Consider the following 16,139-nt stretch of genomic DNA (forward strand, 5'->3'; position numbering starts at 1 on the left):
CCTCTTGCCACCCACCTCGGTAAAAGGGGCACGAACACACGGCGGGCCTCAGCCCTGTATGCGGCAGCACGCTACGAGCGAGCTGCTCGCGCGTGTACATCGGATACATCCGCGCGAGTTAAGCCGTATAAGATAGATGGTCCAGCCGGTGGCCCTCTCTCGCCCTCAACGTTTCACTCGCACTTATGATATATGGTGACGCCGCTAAAAACTGGCAGATGTGTTCTCCCTTTCCGCCACCACCCCGGCCCGCCCTATTCACCATTCCGCGGGCCGTTTTCACGGGAATCGCCGACCCGGCGGCCACCTTTCCTTCCATCCCTTCCCGGCTCACCAGCTGGATAAATCGACGCGGGGCGCGAACAATGCTTGAGAGATTATACGCTCGGCCTAGCGTCGCGACGACCGCGTCGAAAAACCCCTATATTCCTCGCCCCGGTGATATATGGTCCCTCGGCGAGTCGTCTCTCGCGATGGGTTCTTATCGTGGCTTGTTTCTCGGGGAACGGCCGCGAGAAAATTGCTCTTGCCCGAAGTGTCTTCTTCCGTTAATTCTGCGACACGGTCTGCACTTCGGCCGGCGAGGAACCCGAGAGAATGGTGCGCATAGCGCGGAAGGCAATTTACGTACATATCCCGCGGAAGCTAAGAGAACTCGAAGGGATGAAAGTGTAAGCGTGGATGCTCGCAACGATCTAGATTCAGGCCTAGGGATTTCGTCGGGAAGTCACGAAGAGGGGAAAATTCTGGACGCGAAAATTAACTGAAATCGTCCCGTGTCTCCCTCGACAGCGTCCTTAATGCGTGGTCTTAACCACCGGGTGAAAAATAACCGGCGGAACCGGGGCGAGCCCCGGCTCCCTCCGGGCGGTTCGCACCCCCCGATCGCGTGTATTTGGGTTTCAATTTAAAGCTGGCCACTTCGCAGGTATCCACCAAGACGAATGAATGAAGTTTCCTATCCCCCGCAGGGTGAGAAGAACGGGAAAACCATTCGACCGGTGCCAGCTCGCTCGGTAATGGACCCCATTCCTTTCCTCTATCCTTCGACCATTCATTAATGGAATTAATCTCGATCACCCTAAACCGTTCAACCACCTCGGACAGAAGGGACAGAGGCTCTGGGAATTCGCTCGATGAATCTGTCGAATTGTTGGAAGATCCGTAAAACCACCCCCCCCCCCCCCCCGGTGCAGTAACCACAGACGCGGCAAAGAGATACAAAACTCGGGGTAGGTATTTCCTTTTTTCTCGTGGCGGAACGCAGACCGGCACCCTCCGCCGGGAGAGACACTGGGAATGGAGTTTTCACTTAAATTAACTCTCCTCAAAGGGTGGAATCCGCTCGCGGACTGGACGCCACCGGAGCCACGTCCCTCGCGTACGTTGCAGTATGCGGCTGCAACGGACGTGATGCTCGAATTAGAGAGGAAAAACGGGGGAGAATGAGCGAGGGAAAGAGACAGTGGCCGGTAGTTCGTTAATGTTTAGTTGAATCTTTGACTTCCTGTTGACTCGATCCGTTATTTTCGTGCAAACCACCCACTCTCGTTTTAACTTAGTGGACACTGACCAACTTAATTGCTCTCCCCTATTTTCATTGTTATTGACTGCTGAGGTAAGTTCGTCGACCACCCCTTTAGGGTAAACTCTTGACGAACCCCTCGATTTTATCGCCAGGATCACTTTTCCCGAATAAATTGTCCGTGGATCATCGATCGTGATACCGAGGAGCAACGGCCAGCGATCTACGAGCGGGAGTGGATCGCCGTGCCCTTCCTTGGATCTCGTCTCGCGCAGAGAGAGAGGAGAGAGGTAGAGGAAATTTCGAGGAAAATTTCATTGCAAAGTCTGTGGAGGAGCCGCGTGAATACCGGCAGGTATTTCGAGCTCTGCTTTGATTGCAAGTGCCAATTAACGTTGGGGTTGCGCCGTCGTCATAGTCGTTATCGCCGACGTCGTTCCACGCGTGTACTCGCATGCCCGCTAATCACGCTGGCTGCAGCTGAAACCGCGAGCCGCGGAGCCTTAATGCCAAAATACACGCCGGCAACGTACGGGAGCACTTCTATCGACGATTTCACGACTTCCAAGTGCTACGTGCCGAAATTGGACGGCCTTTAAATGCCCGAAGAACCGCAACTCGCGTGCTCGGAGCCCGTTACAATCGGGGAGCATTGAGTACATAGCCAAAGCTCTCCAAAGTACCCAGGCTTTCGCCTGCGCCTTCAGCCCCGCAGTTTTGTCACAGGGGTGCATGCCAGTGCCACCAGCCAGGTCCTCTAATGAGCCCGAAGACATTTACACCGTTAACTTCTGCTTGCTCGATCGCGGAACGCTACCAGTCAAACCTTCTTCAAGGTCTTAGCACTGGTGAGCTGATGAGGGTACTCCAGGATTGCCAGTTCAAGACCCGAGGGCATGTTTCTGTGGAATAATCAGCCGTGAGACAAGCCTCAATTAAGGGACATAGATATGCGTGCACTCTGCTCCAGAGGCTGATAAAGAACGAAAGTTCGGTGAGAGTTCACCGGGCGCAGACGCTAAATCAGAAGCAAGGGATGACGATCAGTCGGCGGTTTTACTTTGGAAATTGATTTCCCAGCGAGCCGAGTCCCTGTAGCTTTGCAAGCTGCCACCTTAAACGTGGCGAGGATGAGGATGAACCGGTTCGAGGACGAGAGGATTATACCATCCCGGGGGCGGCGAGGATGTAGGACGAGCCTAGGGAGCCTGGCCCGCCCGCCCTGCCTGGGGTTAACCAACATTTACATAGGCGCGAACGTAGACTGAATAACAATGCTTGAAACGGAGCTAAAACCAGCCGGGCCATTCCACCGAGACGGCACGTTCGTCATCCTTCTGTTTCAAGCACATCCTTCCACGGGCTCCTCGCCTGCGAGCGCCCTGTATCGAACTTGCATGGAAATTAGGCCAGACGAATCCTCGGCTTTGTTAATTGAAAACCACCGAACCCGAGTTTTGAATAAATCTGCCGGTATCCCTTTAGAATCGTTTAGTCGCTAAGCGTTACCGCGTAACTACGCTGCAGCATTTCTTCGGCGCTCAAAATCTGAGAATTGATTTCACCGCAAAATTCATCGCAGGCTAAGATAAGCGAATTTCTTTCCCGAAATAACCGATTCTTAGCAAATAAGATTACACTCGAAAAGAGGATTAAACTTGAGGGGATGCGAAAGCCAGATCATAACTTTAAAACTGCCAGCATCTTGGTCGGTCTCGACGTGGCTATGTTTTTTAAAAATAGCTCGATACCCTCGCAAACAAATTTAGAACGAGATCAATAATTAAGGAGAGACGGCATAGCTGCGCCACTGAAATGATCGTTAAAGAACGGACTCCTCGGAAATGAATTAAGAAGACTCGATCTAAGGGAAGCTTAAAACCGCAGTCGGCATAAATAGGCGTGATCGGTGAAAGGGAATGCCGCAACGATAAGGTGCGGCAAGTGGATCGCATTAAAGTTCCAACTTTCTTATATCACAACAGATTTTATTTTTCATATAGTCGGAGACAGGCATTTATGATATACTATACAGAGTAATGGTTCAGAGCTCGATTTCGTACCGGGATCACACGCGCCATGCTGCTTACGACATTTTGTTCACTACAGCTAAATGCAGGGATTGCAACTGGCGCGTCCATTTGTCGAGTGCATTGTAACGTGCTGCGCATACTGACTTCTTATCCAGTTCGAGAACTTGATTCACCTGTTAATAGAGTGCAATCGAGCGTGAAACCGATGGAAAGTATATATTCTTAGACTACATGGATGTTATCGTGTTTACCTGGTCGATACGGCCGCGAATCGTACTATCCAAAATACAAGACACTAAAAGGCTCTCGACCTCCGCCACGTCGATATTCAATTCTTTGCTTATGAAAGGTATATAAATTCTAGTGTACGGTTTTATTAATTTAATCAGAACCTATAATGCCAAAGGAACGTTCATTGTTATCCAAAGTGTTCTACGAGCTGTTCGAAGAGTCGTGCGTGTACGGTAGCATACCTGAGTGCGTATATTACGTAATAAATCTTCGATGTGCTCTCTTATGAAGGGATCATCCATTATATTATTCCTATTTTGCTTTAAAATTAGTTCAAATTGATTAATATCATTATTTTGGTAACTGACCACTAAATTCGTCATCGCCAAGATCTCTGGATCGTTTTTATATGGCTTTGCCTCTTGGGAGTCAAATGGGTTAATACCAGATTTCATCAACCTAGTTTTATAGCCAGTTTGAGTGTTAGTTCGAACATCGACAGCTGATCCCGCTAACGTTGTGGTAGATGGTAATTTTCTTTTATCTTACTTACATATTCGCTAGAACTAAATACTTTAAACATGTGGTGCGTCTTGGTGATCCAGACTCATCATAATTTTTAAAGGCTTCAAAGAAATCTGTGTGTGCTCTCTCAAATTCGCCCTCTCTTAGGTGCATTTTCCCTCCACATTCTTATGAAAATAGGAAACACAGTCTGAGTACCCTTACGTAACTTTTAAATTCTAATAGTACCAACTATGCTACTATACCTCTAATCACTCCCATTATTAATGGATGTGGTATAGCACTTTTAATATATAAGCTTTGTTCGTACAAGGTCTTTAATTTCTTATTGTTCTTTTGCGCGGTGTACATTTGTATTTCTAAAGCATAGATCTCTAAAAGTTGCGTCCCCTTTTTCAGATCGTCCTCCCCGTCGTCGGTCTAGCAAAACACATCGATATTTCAATGGACGGATCTATCTTAATTCGTGCAGATTACGCTAAGCAGAACCCACCTGACAACTCTGATGAAGCTGCTTCAATATTTTGGCTAATTTATTAAAGTCCGACCGATCGAAGTACAACTTTCCCAATTTCGTGTTGGTTTTAAACCATAACCTATCGTTCTTGGCATCTTTCAACGCATCTAAGGTGGTTTCGTAAAAGTCTTGCAATAATTCCATCTGGAAGGTTCCATATGCGAGAGGAGGATATGCGCTCGAAACTCGAATCGATCTGAAGCTTACACCCTAAATTACTCACGTTCTTCGATGTGCTGATATAGTCCAATATGGAATTTATAGACTTTTCTGAATGATTTCTCGTAACTGCGCTCTTAATATAAGTTAATAATTGTTTGTACCTGGCCATCATCTCTTTATAATTACTCTGGTGAAATGAAATAATAAAGTTCACAGATAAGTTCCTAAATAGCGTTAGCTTAAGTAACCCACCAATTTAAAATTAATTTTTATCATTTGCTTCAAAGCCTTGAAGCCCCATTCACCCTTTTCGCCTCCCTCCAAATCCAAAACTTTCTGAAAACTCTGCAGTGCCGCCCTCGGATCGTCCTCCTTCAACGCTTTGCTATTATAATATTGATTCTCTAAATCGACGTCTGGTTCTGAATTTGAGTCTTCCGAGTATTCCTAAAAGTATCATCAAGGTAATGTCACATCGGGGTTGATCCTATTCTATAATAACCTAATACGGCATCAAAGCAAAAGGAGAGCATCTGTATAACCTATACAAAATTAATAGGCCAACTAAATTTCAGCATCAATCTCGTCCTGAAAGGAAATGAAAATAATATCGCTCCCCGTCGTTGAATCGCTGGAAAAAGCCTCGGAATCTATTTATAAAATTTATATACGTCAAAATGAGGATTCTAACCTATAACCTAACCGGGAAGTTTCCCAGTGTGGCAACGTTTCTGCTACAAGGAAACGGATACTCACAAGCCCATAATCCTCCTCTTCCTCACACATAAAATCATCCTCGCCGTCTGACATTTTGCAAATACTTAAAGACCGTGAATCTTGAAAATAAAAAATTCACGCTACCCTGTTGACAACCGCAAGCACAGGCCAGTTTGTATTTTGAAATTCACATGCGTGCACAGATCCTACACATGTGCAGTCCACTGTCCGCTGTGCGACTTGCATTTCTGCAGAGATACCGCTGCCACCGCTGGATACCGCATCGATATCGTTCTATTTAATTGTCCCGAATTGTTTTCAAATAAGTCTACCTACGTATAACCGTGGATAATTGCTTTTCCAGGATTACATGTTCGAAGGCTACCAAACAATTTTTACTATGATTCATTGAATTGTATTCGTATTATTACAATATGAGAATATAACAATATTACAAAATGAGAATATAACAGCGATTGTGTTGAATTAGTTCCTCAAGTCACCGCTCTAAAATATAGAGTGCGCGTCAAAACCTTTGATTTTTCACAAGTCGGTATTTCAGTTCGTGCGACACGAACTCTCATAAGATGCGAAGTTTATCCTCTATCCTATTCCTCGTCTGTGGCGGTATTGAACGAATTGGTGGATTGTGGAAGCACTTTACCGTCTGCTTCAATAGCGTGTGATAGCGAGAATTATTGCCTCTTATTTAAACTTAAACCCCTTTATACACAAAAATGTTCCGGCACATGTTACGACCGGTTCTTCGAACCACGCGAAGTGGTGAGTTAATACATATTACAAATTACTTTATCATAATAATCTTCATATTTCTGTGCCAGGCGGATCTTACATAACAGCGGTTTTCATTATTTGTCTCTTCTGTCATCTCGAAAATGTTCAATAAGTATCGCGAAGCGCGGTTTCTTTATCTTTTCAAACGAATAGAATATTCATGTAATTTGTGACTGAAATAAGCTCGATATTTAATTTCTTTTTTATTCGTTACTTTCAGTTTGAATTTGGAACTCATAATCACTTGTAACATTTCTGGAGTAAGAATTTAAATGCGTAATTGATAAAACGTAACATAAAAGGGCAGCGAAGTTTGCTAAAATATTGATTTTTATCCATAAATAATCGTGCAGTATTAAAGATCTGTTGGAACAATGCAATAGGAATTTTAGCTACTATTGCGTATTAAAAGAAATTAATATAATTCAAGGTACTCGTTCGTTTCAAATTCCCCACGACTGCAGGCCTCCGCATATGGATGAATTACCTGTGCCAAGTGGTTCATGGCAGGAAGCGCACGACAAAGCTCAGTCAAAATATAATTTACAGTTAATTGTTGGTGTTGTTACGCTTGTTGGTACCATCGTAATTGTATGTATCGACATAGTAAAATTTGATTTTTTCTAACGTTATTGAATTATTAATTCATGATGGTATTTAAATTTTCAGGGTAGAATGAATGGAATGCTGTGGCTTAATTACAATGCACCAGTTCCACCGAAACAATAAATTATGTGATAAATTAATACAAATAAAATACCGTAGCATATGAAAAATATTGTAATCTTGTACTTATTCTACTTCGAAGAATAATACAACACTTTTGTTGATTATAAATATGCTTCCTGTGTTCTGCTTAATACATTTGCATATTTCTGTCACAAAAAGCAGATAACTGATAATAATTTAAAGGATATATTCTTCCCTTCTCTAACAATCTCCAGCCTTATCTGTTTATTTTACATAATTTCAACTTCAAGCTAAGCTTTATTAAGGGGTGATTCTGGTAATCACGCCGCAAAATTCGGCAACATTCAGGTTTTTTTCTCAGTGAATACAATGAATAATAACAATGTCAAACTTTTTTTTCATTTATTAAGCTACTTGTAATGTATGCGGAACAATTTTTTAAATACATTTTTAATTGTGCTTTTTCAATGTTATCTGGAGTTAAAAATCGCGCCTTTGAACTCCAGATAACATTGAAAAAACACAATTAAAAGTGTATTTAAAAAATTGTTCCGTATACATTACAAGTAGCTTAATAAATGAAAAAAAGTTTGACATTGTTATTCATTGTATTCACGGAGAAAAAAAACCTGAATGTTGCCGAATTTTGCGGCGTGATTACCAGAATGACCCCTTAAGTAAATCATTTTTAGTTTCACCTGTTTTATAAACAGAAAAAGTATAAAGTTCAAGTGGGTCTTGTAAAAAAATTGCACACATACGTTTTGTTCTTAAGAAATTATATTCTCTTATTATTTTGTATGCCTACTTCAATCTAAGCGCTAAAATAAATTGTGAAATTTCCTTTATTTTACAATTTCTTTCTTACTGAGGTCTTCAATGAGATCGAGCTATTTCTGAGAAGAAATCTAAAATCTCTTGTATAGTAAACTCAAGCGTTACCATACTATCTGGGTAACATCGTTGAATTAATTCTTCTATGCATATATACTGTGCAATAAATTCACCTTGCATTTCACGCCAAACCACCTGAGGAGCAAGTGTAGCATGTAACAATAGAATATCTATTAAAAAGAGTAAAGTATCAATGAGTCAACTAAGTAAATTTTTCGTTCACCTGCAACAAATTTTCTTCCTCGCACAGATGCTTCTCAACTTTCCTATACAAATTTTCTAAACCCTTCTTCACTTCCCGGGCTGGATACTCTTTTACGACACGCCTAAGCTCTTGTTTGCTGAACGCCATTTGATAACTAACTTCGGACTCTTTAACTCCAGCGCCGACTTTGGCTTGTACACCTTCGAAAAACAGCTGCGAATGGAGTAACGATTACAACAAGGCGAAAGACGGGCAAGTACAGAAATAATATCAGAGATTCAAGCAACGGACATTCAGCTTTTCCAGAGGTCTCCCAAAGTATTGGGTAACATATGCGCGCAGAGCATCTTGATACTTTTGCTTGGCTTCCTTACGCTCGTGATCAAGAACAGATATTTTTAATTGCGATAGAAGATCGTACAAGTGGTGGAAGTTTTCTACGGCGTAACATAATTATTATATATTAAGTATTACCAAATACAAAGAGACCAGCACTAAGTCAACAACAGTTTAAACTTACCCATCTTGATAACTTCTTGCGGAGTCTTATGATGCTCTCTGCTATGAGTGACGATAGCTTCGAACATTATACTTACTAATTTAGTATACCACTTCTCAAGATCAACCTTCCTGTCCGAGTTCTTGAAAATCTTTTCTGCTGTTCTCGCAAACGGTTCAAAATTTTCCACGTATGGCAATATACCACACTTGTTTCTACGATTCACTTTTACATCGCACAAGATTGACTGTAATTGCGTCTGCATAAATTTATCGAATGCTCTTTTAACTTGAATCAAAGCCGAAGCAAATGTCATGGATAGAAAGGAACCAGTATCTTGCGCTGACATGACATGCTGGGATAAGCGTACTAAGACATACATACACCAGCTGTAAACGTTGTACCGTAAATTAGCACGTAAGCCACAGCTTCGTATCGATAGAAGTTATAAAATTTTTGTCGGACGAGACTCACAAGCTGTCGATTTTATCCAAGAAGGCAATAAAATTATTCAATTCAGTTTCCAATGATGGAAATATAGCAGCCATTGTCGCGCGTACTTCTTCGTTCACTTGTCTCTCCAATTTTTTACTTGCTGTAGAAGTCACTGAACCAGGACTCGCAGCTCCGTTACTGGCATTATCTGTTTCTTCCATTTCGCTACTCTGACGCATTCAGAAAAATACTTAGTTTTTATATGTTGCAATAAATCTGTAGCAACATGATCTACGTACTTTTGACGGGGAAAGAACAGAATCCAATTGCAGGAACGAAATACAGAATGCTTGTTCGGCGAGGCAAACTGGTTGCATTTGCGAGAGCATACAATCGAGAACTGTGTCTAAAAGATTCCCATCCCCTACGGGTGCCCATACGTCGCCGCTTAACAGGCAAATAGGCGCTGGACTCAATAAATCCTCTGCTCTTTGTCCACTAGACCTTGACGTATTCGCTTAAGAAAATGCTTCTTTGTTAAGTGACAAACTTCATCGTTGTTGAAAATATAAAAATCTGCTGTTATACCTTGGAGCCGTTTAGAAATAAGTTTATTTCTTGCTTCCTCGAAGAATCGTTTCAAGTCCCTCTTATACAATTTGCTCATTGTATCTGTATAAACTTTAGTCAACTGTATAAAAGCCTTATTATCTAACGCTCTTAATAATTGCATTAATTCAGTGTATGGTTCAAGTTCATGATGAACTGCTTGATGCGTTGGAAGAATTAAGTCTGCCACTGCCATCGATATATCTCCAACATCGTTGCCCTATTAAATAGGTATTATAAATTAATTTCTTTCTTTCGTTCATCAACGTCGCTCACGCAAGCAAACGTACCAAGTGTATGAACAGATTATTTAGGTGCCTAGCTACGATTATAGAAAATTTTGCTCTAAGTTTGTCGAGACGTCTTTTCTGTTCAGTCACTGCACTTAATTTATCAAGTCCCGCTGGTAAAGGAGCTGTTACCGCTTTCAAAAGGGCAGCGCCCGCTTGGCTGAGCTCCTCTTTCTCTCCGGGAAGCTCAGCTTCGCTCAGAATACGCTGATGGGTTGGCAGAATATCTAATTGCGACTTGTAAATTCAGAATTAGATTATTCTTTTTAAGCTAAATGGTTATATAATGTTTAAAAAATAGGGACGAGTCAAATATTTCATATAAACTTACAATTACTGTATTCAACTGATCCAACAAAAGTCTTGCATTATTATTAGCTGTGTGGATGGCTTGATTTTTCTGACCCACCCGAGCCATAACTTCCCTAATTCTACCAAGTGCTTCGTCATAAGCTGCGAGACGGGCTTCGACAATAGAAGCTTCAGTTATCGCTGCCTCTATGCTGTTCATCAATTGAGTTACACGAGCTTCCGATGCCAACACTGACTGTACATTTTCCTGTATTTATTCATTACGAAGAATTAATATCAAATAGGAATTTGTTAATTTAAATTTAAATAGAAATGAGATCGCAAGCAAAAATTTATATGTAAACCAAGATTGACGAAACTCCGATAATGTTACGTTTAAATAGTTCAATGGAAAGCATGCAAAAGTGGTGTAATGTAGTTGTAGTAATCCTCTAAAATCTATCAGTTTACCCCGTCAAGAATGGAAAGATCTTTGGAAAGTGTTTCCATAAAGAGTTCAGCATTAGAAACTGCATATTCACAATCTTCCATCATCTGTTTTAAATCAGTAGCTTCTCTCTCCGTAATAGGTTGATAATCTGATGTGATAGATGACGTAAGAAGTTCTGAAAAGTACCACAAAAGAATTACCTCAAAATGTATGGCACTAAATAATTATTTACTTAAGGATGTATCGGACGTTCAATATTAGACAAAAGTATATGAAATTTGGAATACTTGAATGTCTACGTCTTACGCATAGTAAATCTAGATGTAAGGAACTCGAACGACAGTTGGTGTAGAATATAACAATAGTAACAGTTAAGCAACTCTGGTTGCTTTTGGAATTATTTCTACACATCTCAGAAGCCAAGTATTAAAAGTTTACAAAAAACAGCAACCATATTTACCTGGCGTAAAGGTGATACTATCGCTTTCCTTCAATAAGCTCGGATCTATAAGCCATTCCTTAGGAATATTTTTAAATTGCGGTCTTTGAGGAAAACTACAAGAGTAAGTGTACAAATTGCTAATGAACGTCCTCCGCTCTTGAGCTGTTGTTACCGACCATTTGTACACTTTATCTATGTGCAATTCTATATCCGCGGAATCATTCTTAACCCCGTCAACAATTTGAATATCGCTCAATGACCACGATTGCTTCTTCTTGAACACATTTTTATCATTCTTCTTCACTTGGTAGAGGAGCAACGACGGAGGTGTGTCAGTAGTTGTGGTCAGGCAAAGAAAACTCATTTTCTTTTTCTTATATGCCTTACTCACGTAACATACGCTCAGCAATTTCTCATCGCTAGGTGTAAACACCTCTCTCTGCAGCGTGTGCCGTATCGCTGCCATAGCTGTTCCTAAATTTCTCTACTGTTCCTTGTGTAGGACTATTGGTACCTTAAAGGAATAACATTTTATTAATCATCCATTTATTAGTTTACAAAGGTCTGCAAAACAAGTAGTCAACTGTAAATCTCTTTTACAAATTTTTGTGTAATTACATAACCTCTGTACCTTCTTAATGTGTTCCTGACGCTGTGTTTTTAAAAGGTTAGGGTATCTTAACTTCAGATACATGTCCTCGAACTCTATTAACGATCACAAACTTGCATATAAAGATAATTTTCTTATAAATCACTAACAAGATGTATTAATCTCGCATTTCCATTATCTTTTATTGAACACAGTGCCGTTCAGTGTCATTCTTTGACAGCTCTCTGCTTCACAATTCACATAGCTGCGCTTCTGCTGTGTGACGTACAGCGTGGGGCGGAAATAACTTATCAGCTAGTTATTTTATCGGTGGGAGAACGCCACGCATGCGCACAATGGCGTCGCGACATCAACCAATCAACGCCAAGGTGGGAAACGAAACGGCGCCACCGTCAAGTCAAACCAAGCTAGGCAAGCCAGACCAATCAGCGTCGACAACCGATTCCCCGGCGACGCTGGTTGGCTGCGGCCTCACTTGACATGGTAGTTGATTTGGCTTAACGGTGGCGCCGTTTCGTTTCCTACCTTGGCGTTGATTGGTTGACGTCGCGGCGCCATCATGCGCAAGTGTGGCGTTCCCCCACCGCTAAAATAACTACCCGATAGGTTATTTCCGCCCCACGCTGAACGTAAGTACTAGTAAGTACACATACGTATACGAAGGATTTTAATCACGGGACCTCCACCTACTATTAAGAGATTGAAATGCATATATATGTATGTATAAACACATGTTTACACAGATGGACCAATCAGAGACTACTACAATTATTGGCTGACAGAGGGAAATTTAAATAATACAAAAATATTTTATAACACAAGCTTAAAAAGTAAAGTAGAAAAATTAAACTGCGTACTTTATGACTTCAAGAGAAATAGTTTTATTTGTAAAATACAAATTCATTTCGAATAGAAGATACATTAAATTACTAGTAAATAACAAACCTTTTCACATATTTCGTCATCTGCAGTGGATGAAAGTTTCCTGGAAATACTTCGTGTAATACAGGAAAATGTATTTGAAATATTAGAATACGATTGTGGGGTTTCCCGCGATTCGCGAATCAAGAGAACCGTTAGGAGCAGCACCGTAGTGCTCTGCTTGGTGTAGCAGAGAGTGAGGAGGACGGAAGATTGAAGAAATTTGTTCGTAACATAGTGTACAGTTGCGTCATGACATTTGCAAGAGAAAGAAGATTGTCTCAAACACGTGCAATCCTTTGACCAGTATTAATTAAACGGTTGTGAGTTCTACGTATTGTTTAGAAGACAAAGGTAAAACATCACCCACTCTCACTTACAAATACTTCAGAAAATCAAGCGAAACGAGTACAACAAACAAATAATTGAAACGTCGGTGAAAGAATTATAAATTTAATACTTAAGCAGGAAATCACAAGATATTACTTTTGCTTACAATCGTAATTATTTTATTCATCTCTCGTAAAAAGTCTAATCTATCATTCAAAAGGAATGTTCCGTCACGAGTGGTTTTATCGATCGAAACCACCGAGATTTGTAATCTTAGAAAAGTGAATGAAACGTCACTGTGATAAAACGTGTATATACCTTCGTTATTTTAAGTAATCTTTTCACAAAGATATATTCGTTTGCAACTTTGTAGTTATGAAATGAAGATCTTTTTCAGGTGACCTTGAACGGTTTCAAGTGTCATCGAAACATTGAACTATACGTGCGCGCGTGCTATCTTTAAAATCAATACGAACATGATATAATGTGGCAATGAGGAAATACCAGTGGTCAAGCATGGCAGTTTATACTATACTATATATATATATACATGTTTATATATAGGTATTAAAGCTCGCGATGGTGTAACGCTTTATGCGATAAACGTGCAAATCGTATTTTAATAAAAGGGACTAATGACTAGCGAATTAATATGATGAAATACTAATGACGTAACTAACACGTGAAGGTTACTCATCGTTGTATAGAAGTAGATACAACTACATATTAAACTATACTTGATTTTCAAAGTTAAATTTTTTTTATTAGATATTCAAAGATAATGTAACAGCACGAATGCTTAATTAATATATTGAGTAAACAACAATTTATGGGCATAAAAAGTTTGCAAAATATATTTATTAAGTAACTAAATGTTCTTGAATGTTTTAAGTAGAATAATATATACAAACTTTGTATCAAAACACACAGTTGTTTGACTAACATTAAAAGATCATAAATTTCCCTTGGCAATTACTTTTAAAGAGATAATATTCATTTAAAATTCCTACTAATGACTGGAATTACATTTTTCATTTCAATATTCAAGTCTTCTAATAATTAAAGATTGAAGTTTCCGTGTTATTTTGCGATGGATGGTACAGCTAGGTAGTTAACGATTCTACCTGAGAGAAAGAGTTCCAAATATGAGAATTTCTTATAGCAGTGTTAGATATATTCGTCAACTGTCCATGTAAAAGTAATTACTGTTGTATTCCTTTGCTTACACGAAATCACAGACACATTTCGAACAAATGTTACCAAGTGCAACGAGAATTATTTAATATACAAATATACATGGATTACTCCATTGAAAAAATTAATGGAGACACTCAATCTTTTTACTTAAGTAACAATATTCTATAGGTAAACAATGGACAATCAGTGGGAAGATGTTAAACAGCTAGAAATGCCAGCAGAGGCATATAAACAAACTAAAGAATTTGAAGATCCATCATTCGGGGATTCGTTGTATAGAGTGACAAAAAAATCGCCTTTCCTTATAGCAGGTATGTATCTTTTCAATAATCTAATGGTTGACAAGTTGCAGAGTGTTATGTTTGCATAAATGTGACGATATTTAAATTCCAATTACAAATTACTTTAGATTAAAATGAAAATAATTTCACAGGAATATATTATTGCAACGGGACATTCACAATTCATATTTTTTGCAGGTATAATAGGTTTCACTGCTATATGCGGAATAGGCGCCTACAAATGGAGAACGAGAAAGATACCGCCTGCATTGTTTCTCGTACAGCTGAGAGTCGCGGCTCAAGGTACAGCAATAGCATGTATGACTCTGGGAATGATGCAGCACTTGTATACAGACTATGTAACTAAAAAGGAAGTTAAACATAAAAGGAACTAGGATGCTATTTATCGCTATTAGTCCTCAACTGTGCTGTCAAAATTATAGAGAAATTAGGAAATATCAGTGTTAAAAATGAATTAAGCTGTGTAATTTATTTTATTATAAAAGATATCTGAAACGCTATGTATGGTTGATAATTTTGTGTAATCTCTACCCGAGTCTGTGGCAGAGAAGCACAGTACTTAAATGGTATTATTTAATTTTATGTAAAAATGTTTTCGCATCTACTGAAATGTATATTTTATTAAAGAATCTATTTATTCATGCTATATATTATCCGTATAATAATATGCGATGTAACAATTAGTACAGATTTTATATTTGAAAATGTGATTGAAGGATTACAGTACCAGGAAAGCTAAAGAAGAAGGAAGATAAGTCGTGAAGAGTTATTCATTTCTCAAGGAGACAGCTCAAAGCACGCAATAAGGAAAGTGATTTAAATGCTTCGTTTGTAACATGTATAAATCAGGGGCGTCCGGACACATTTCCAGGGGGGGGGGCAACTTTGGGATGATGGTAAAGAAAAATATACCCCTCTTGCTTTTTTTAACCCATTTTATAGTGCCAATTTAATTAAAATTTTAAAACCGAAATTTAAAAATATTCCCTTTTTTAGTATGAACTTAATAAAGATCAGTTTTGAAAAATAATCGATTTTTTCTCAAAAGCCAGGGGGAGGCAACTGCCCCTTTTGCCCCCCCCCCCCCCCTCCGGATGCCCGTGGTATAAATTGCATGCCCTCACTGTGGTATGCACTAACATAACAAGATGTTTGACAAAATATAATATAGAGACTAAAGAAGACTGCAAATTCAAAATGTTATCATACTGGAATAACAATATACCAGTTATCACCAAAGAAAATAGTGCCTACAATGGAAAATTGCACAGAGAAAGTTTGTAAACCCCAAAAAAAGTCCAATAGAGTCCTCATAAAAAAGATTAAATACCTATATAATGAATTTATAATAACAGAATTGACCCACACAGAAACTTTTGTTATGCTAGATTCTTTGTTAATAAATAAAAAATATTTTTATAATTATCCCAGCAATAAATACCATGCTTCCAACTGAAAATAATCAAGA

The 16,139-nt window shown here is 39.5% G+C and overlaps 4 protein-coding genes across 5 annotated transcripts; 2 read left to right on the top strand and 2 right to left on the bottom strand.

The window, feature by feature from the left end:
* Window positions 1-3,492: 3,492 nt before the first annotated feature.
* On the bottom strand, window positions 3,493-6,169 carry Alien (COP9 signalosome complex subunit 2 alien). Its single transcript, XM_076812825.1, has 9 exons — window positions 5,750-6,169; window positions 5,246-5,440; window positions 5,055-5,180; window positions 4,808-4,975; window positions 4,560-4,734; window positions 4,343-4,481; window positions 4,032-4,248; window positions 3,810-3,950; window positions 3,493-3,731 (listed from the first exon to the last, which is right to left on the bottom strand). Exons 1-9 carry the CDS (start codon window positions 5,801-5,803, stop codon window positions 3,612-3,614), a joined length of 1,335 nt encoding a protein of 444 aa, XP_076668940.1. The 5' UTR covers window positions 5,804-6,169; the 3' UTR covers window positions 3,493-3,611.
* A 128-nt stretch (window positions 6,170-6,297) lies between these two features.
* Window positions 6,298-7,342, top strand: Cox7b (Cytochrome c oxidase subunit 7B). Its single transcript, XM_076812826.1, has 3 exons — window positions 6,298-6,493; window positions 6,936-7,096; window positions 7,175-7,342. The coding sequence occupies exons 1-3, from the start codon at window positions 6,448-6,450 to the stop codon at window positions 7,232-7,234; spliced, it is 267 nt and encodes an 88-aa protein (XP_076668941.1). The 5' UTR covers window positions 6,298-6,447; the 3' UTR covers window positions 7,235-7,342.
* A 533-nt stretch (window positions 7,343-7,875) lies between these two features.
* Sec3 (exocyst complex component Sec3) lies at window positions 7,876-12,178 on the bottom strand. Of its 2 annotated transcripts, none has more exons than XM_076812824.1 (12): window positions 11,943-12,178; window positions 11,330-11,825; window positions 10,890-11,044; window positions 10,459-10,686; window positions 10,128-10,364; window positions 9,817-10,057; window positions 9,528-9,745; window positions 9,268-9,458; window positions 8,815-9,182; window positions 8,586-8,731; window positions 8,313-8,507; window positions 7,876-8,224 (listed from the first exon to the last, which is right to left on the bottom strand). In XM_076812824.1, the coding sequence occupies exons 2-12, from the start codon at window positions 11,775-11,777 to the stop codon at window positions 8,072-8,074; spliced, it is 2,580 nt and encodes an 859-aa protein (XP_076668939.1). In that variant the 5' UTR covers window positions 11,778-11,825; window positions 11,943-12,178; the 3' UTR covers window positions 7,876-8,071. The 2 variants fall into 2 exon arrangements, with proteins under 2 accessions (XP_076668939.1, XP_076668938.1); XM_076812823.1 differs by having other exon boundaries at window positions 11,330-11,875.
* An 810-nt stretch (window positions 12,179-12,988) lies between these two features.
* On the top strand, window positions 12,989-15,317 carry LOC143369204 (HIG1 domain family member 1A, mitochondrial-like). Its single transcript, XM_076812840.1, has 3 exons — window positions 12,989-13,196; window positions 14,538-14,680; window positions 14,849-15,317. Exons 2-3 carry the CDS (start codon window positions 14,545-14,547, stop codon window positions 15,043-15,045), a joined length of 333 nt encoding a protein of 110 aa, XP_076668955.1. The 5' UTR covers window positions 12,989-13,196; window positions 14,538-14,544; the 3' UTR covers window positions 15,046-15,317.
* Window positions 15,318-16,139: the final 822 nt, after the last annotated feature.

This window comes from Andrena cerasifolii, chromosome 5 (genome assembly GCF_050908995.1).
Source record: "Andrena cerasifolii isolate SP2316 chromosome 5, iyAndCera1_principal, whole genome shotgun sequence".
NCBI classification, from domain to species: Eukaryota; Metazoa; Arthropoda; class Insecta; order Hymenoptera; family Andrenidae; genus Andrena; species Andrena cerasifolii.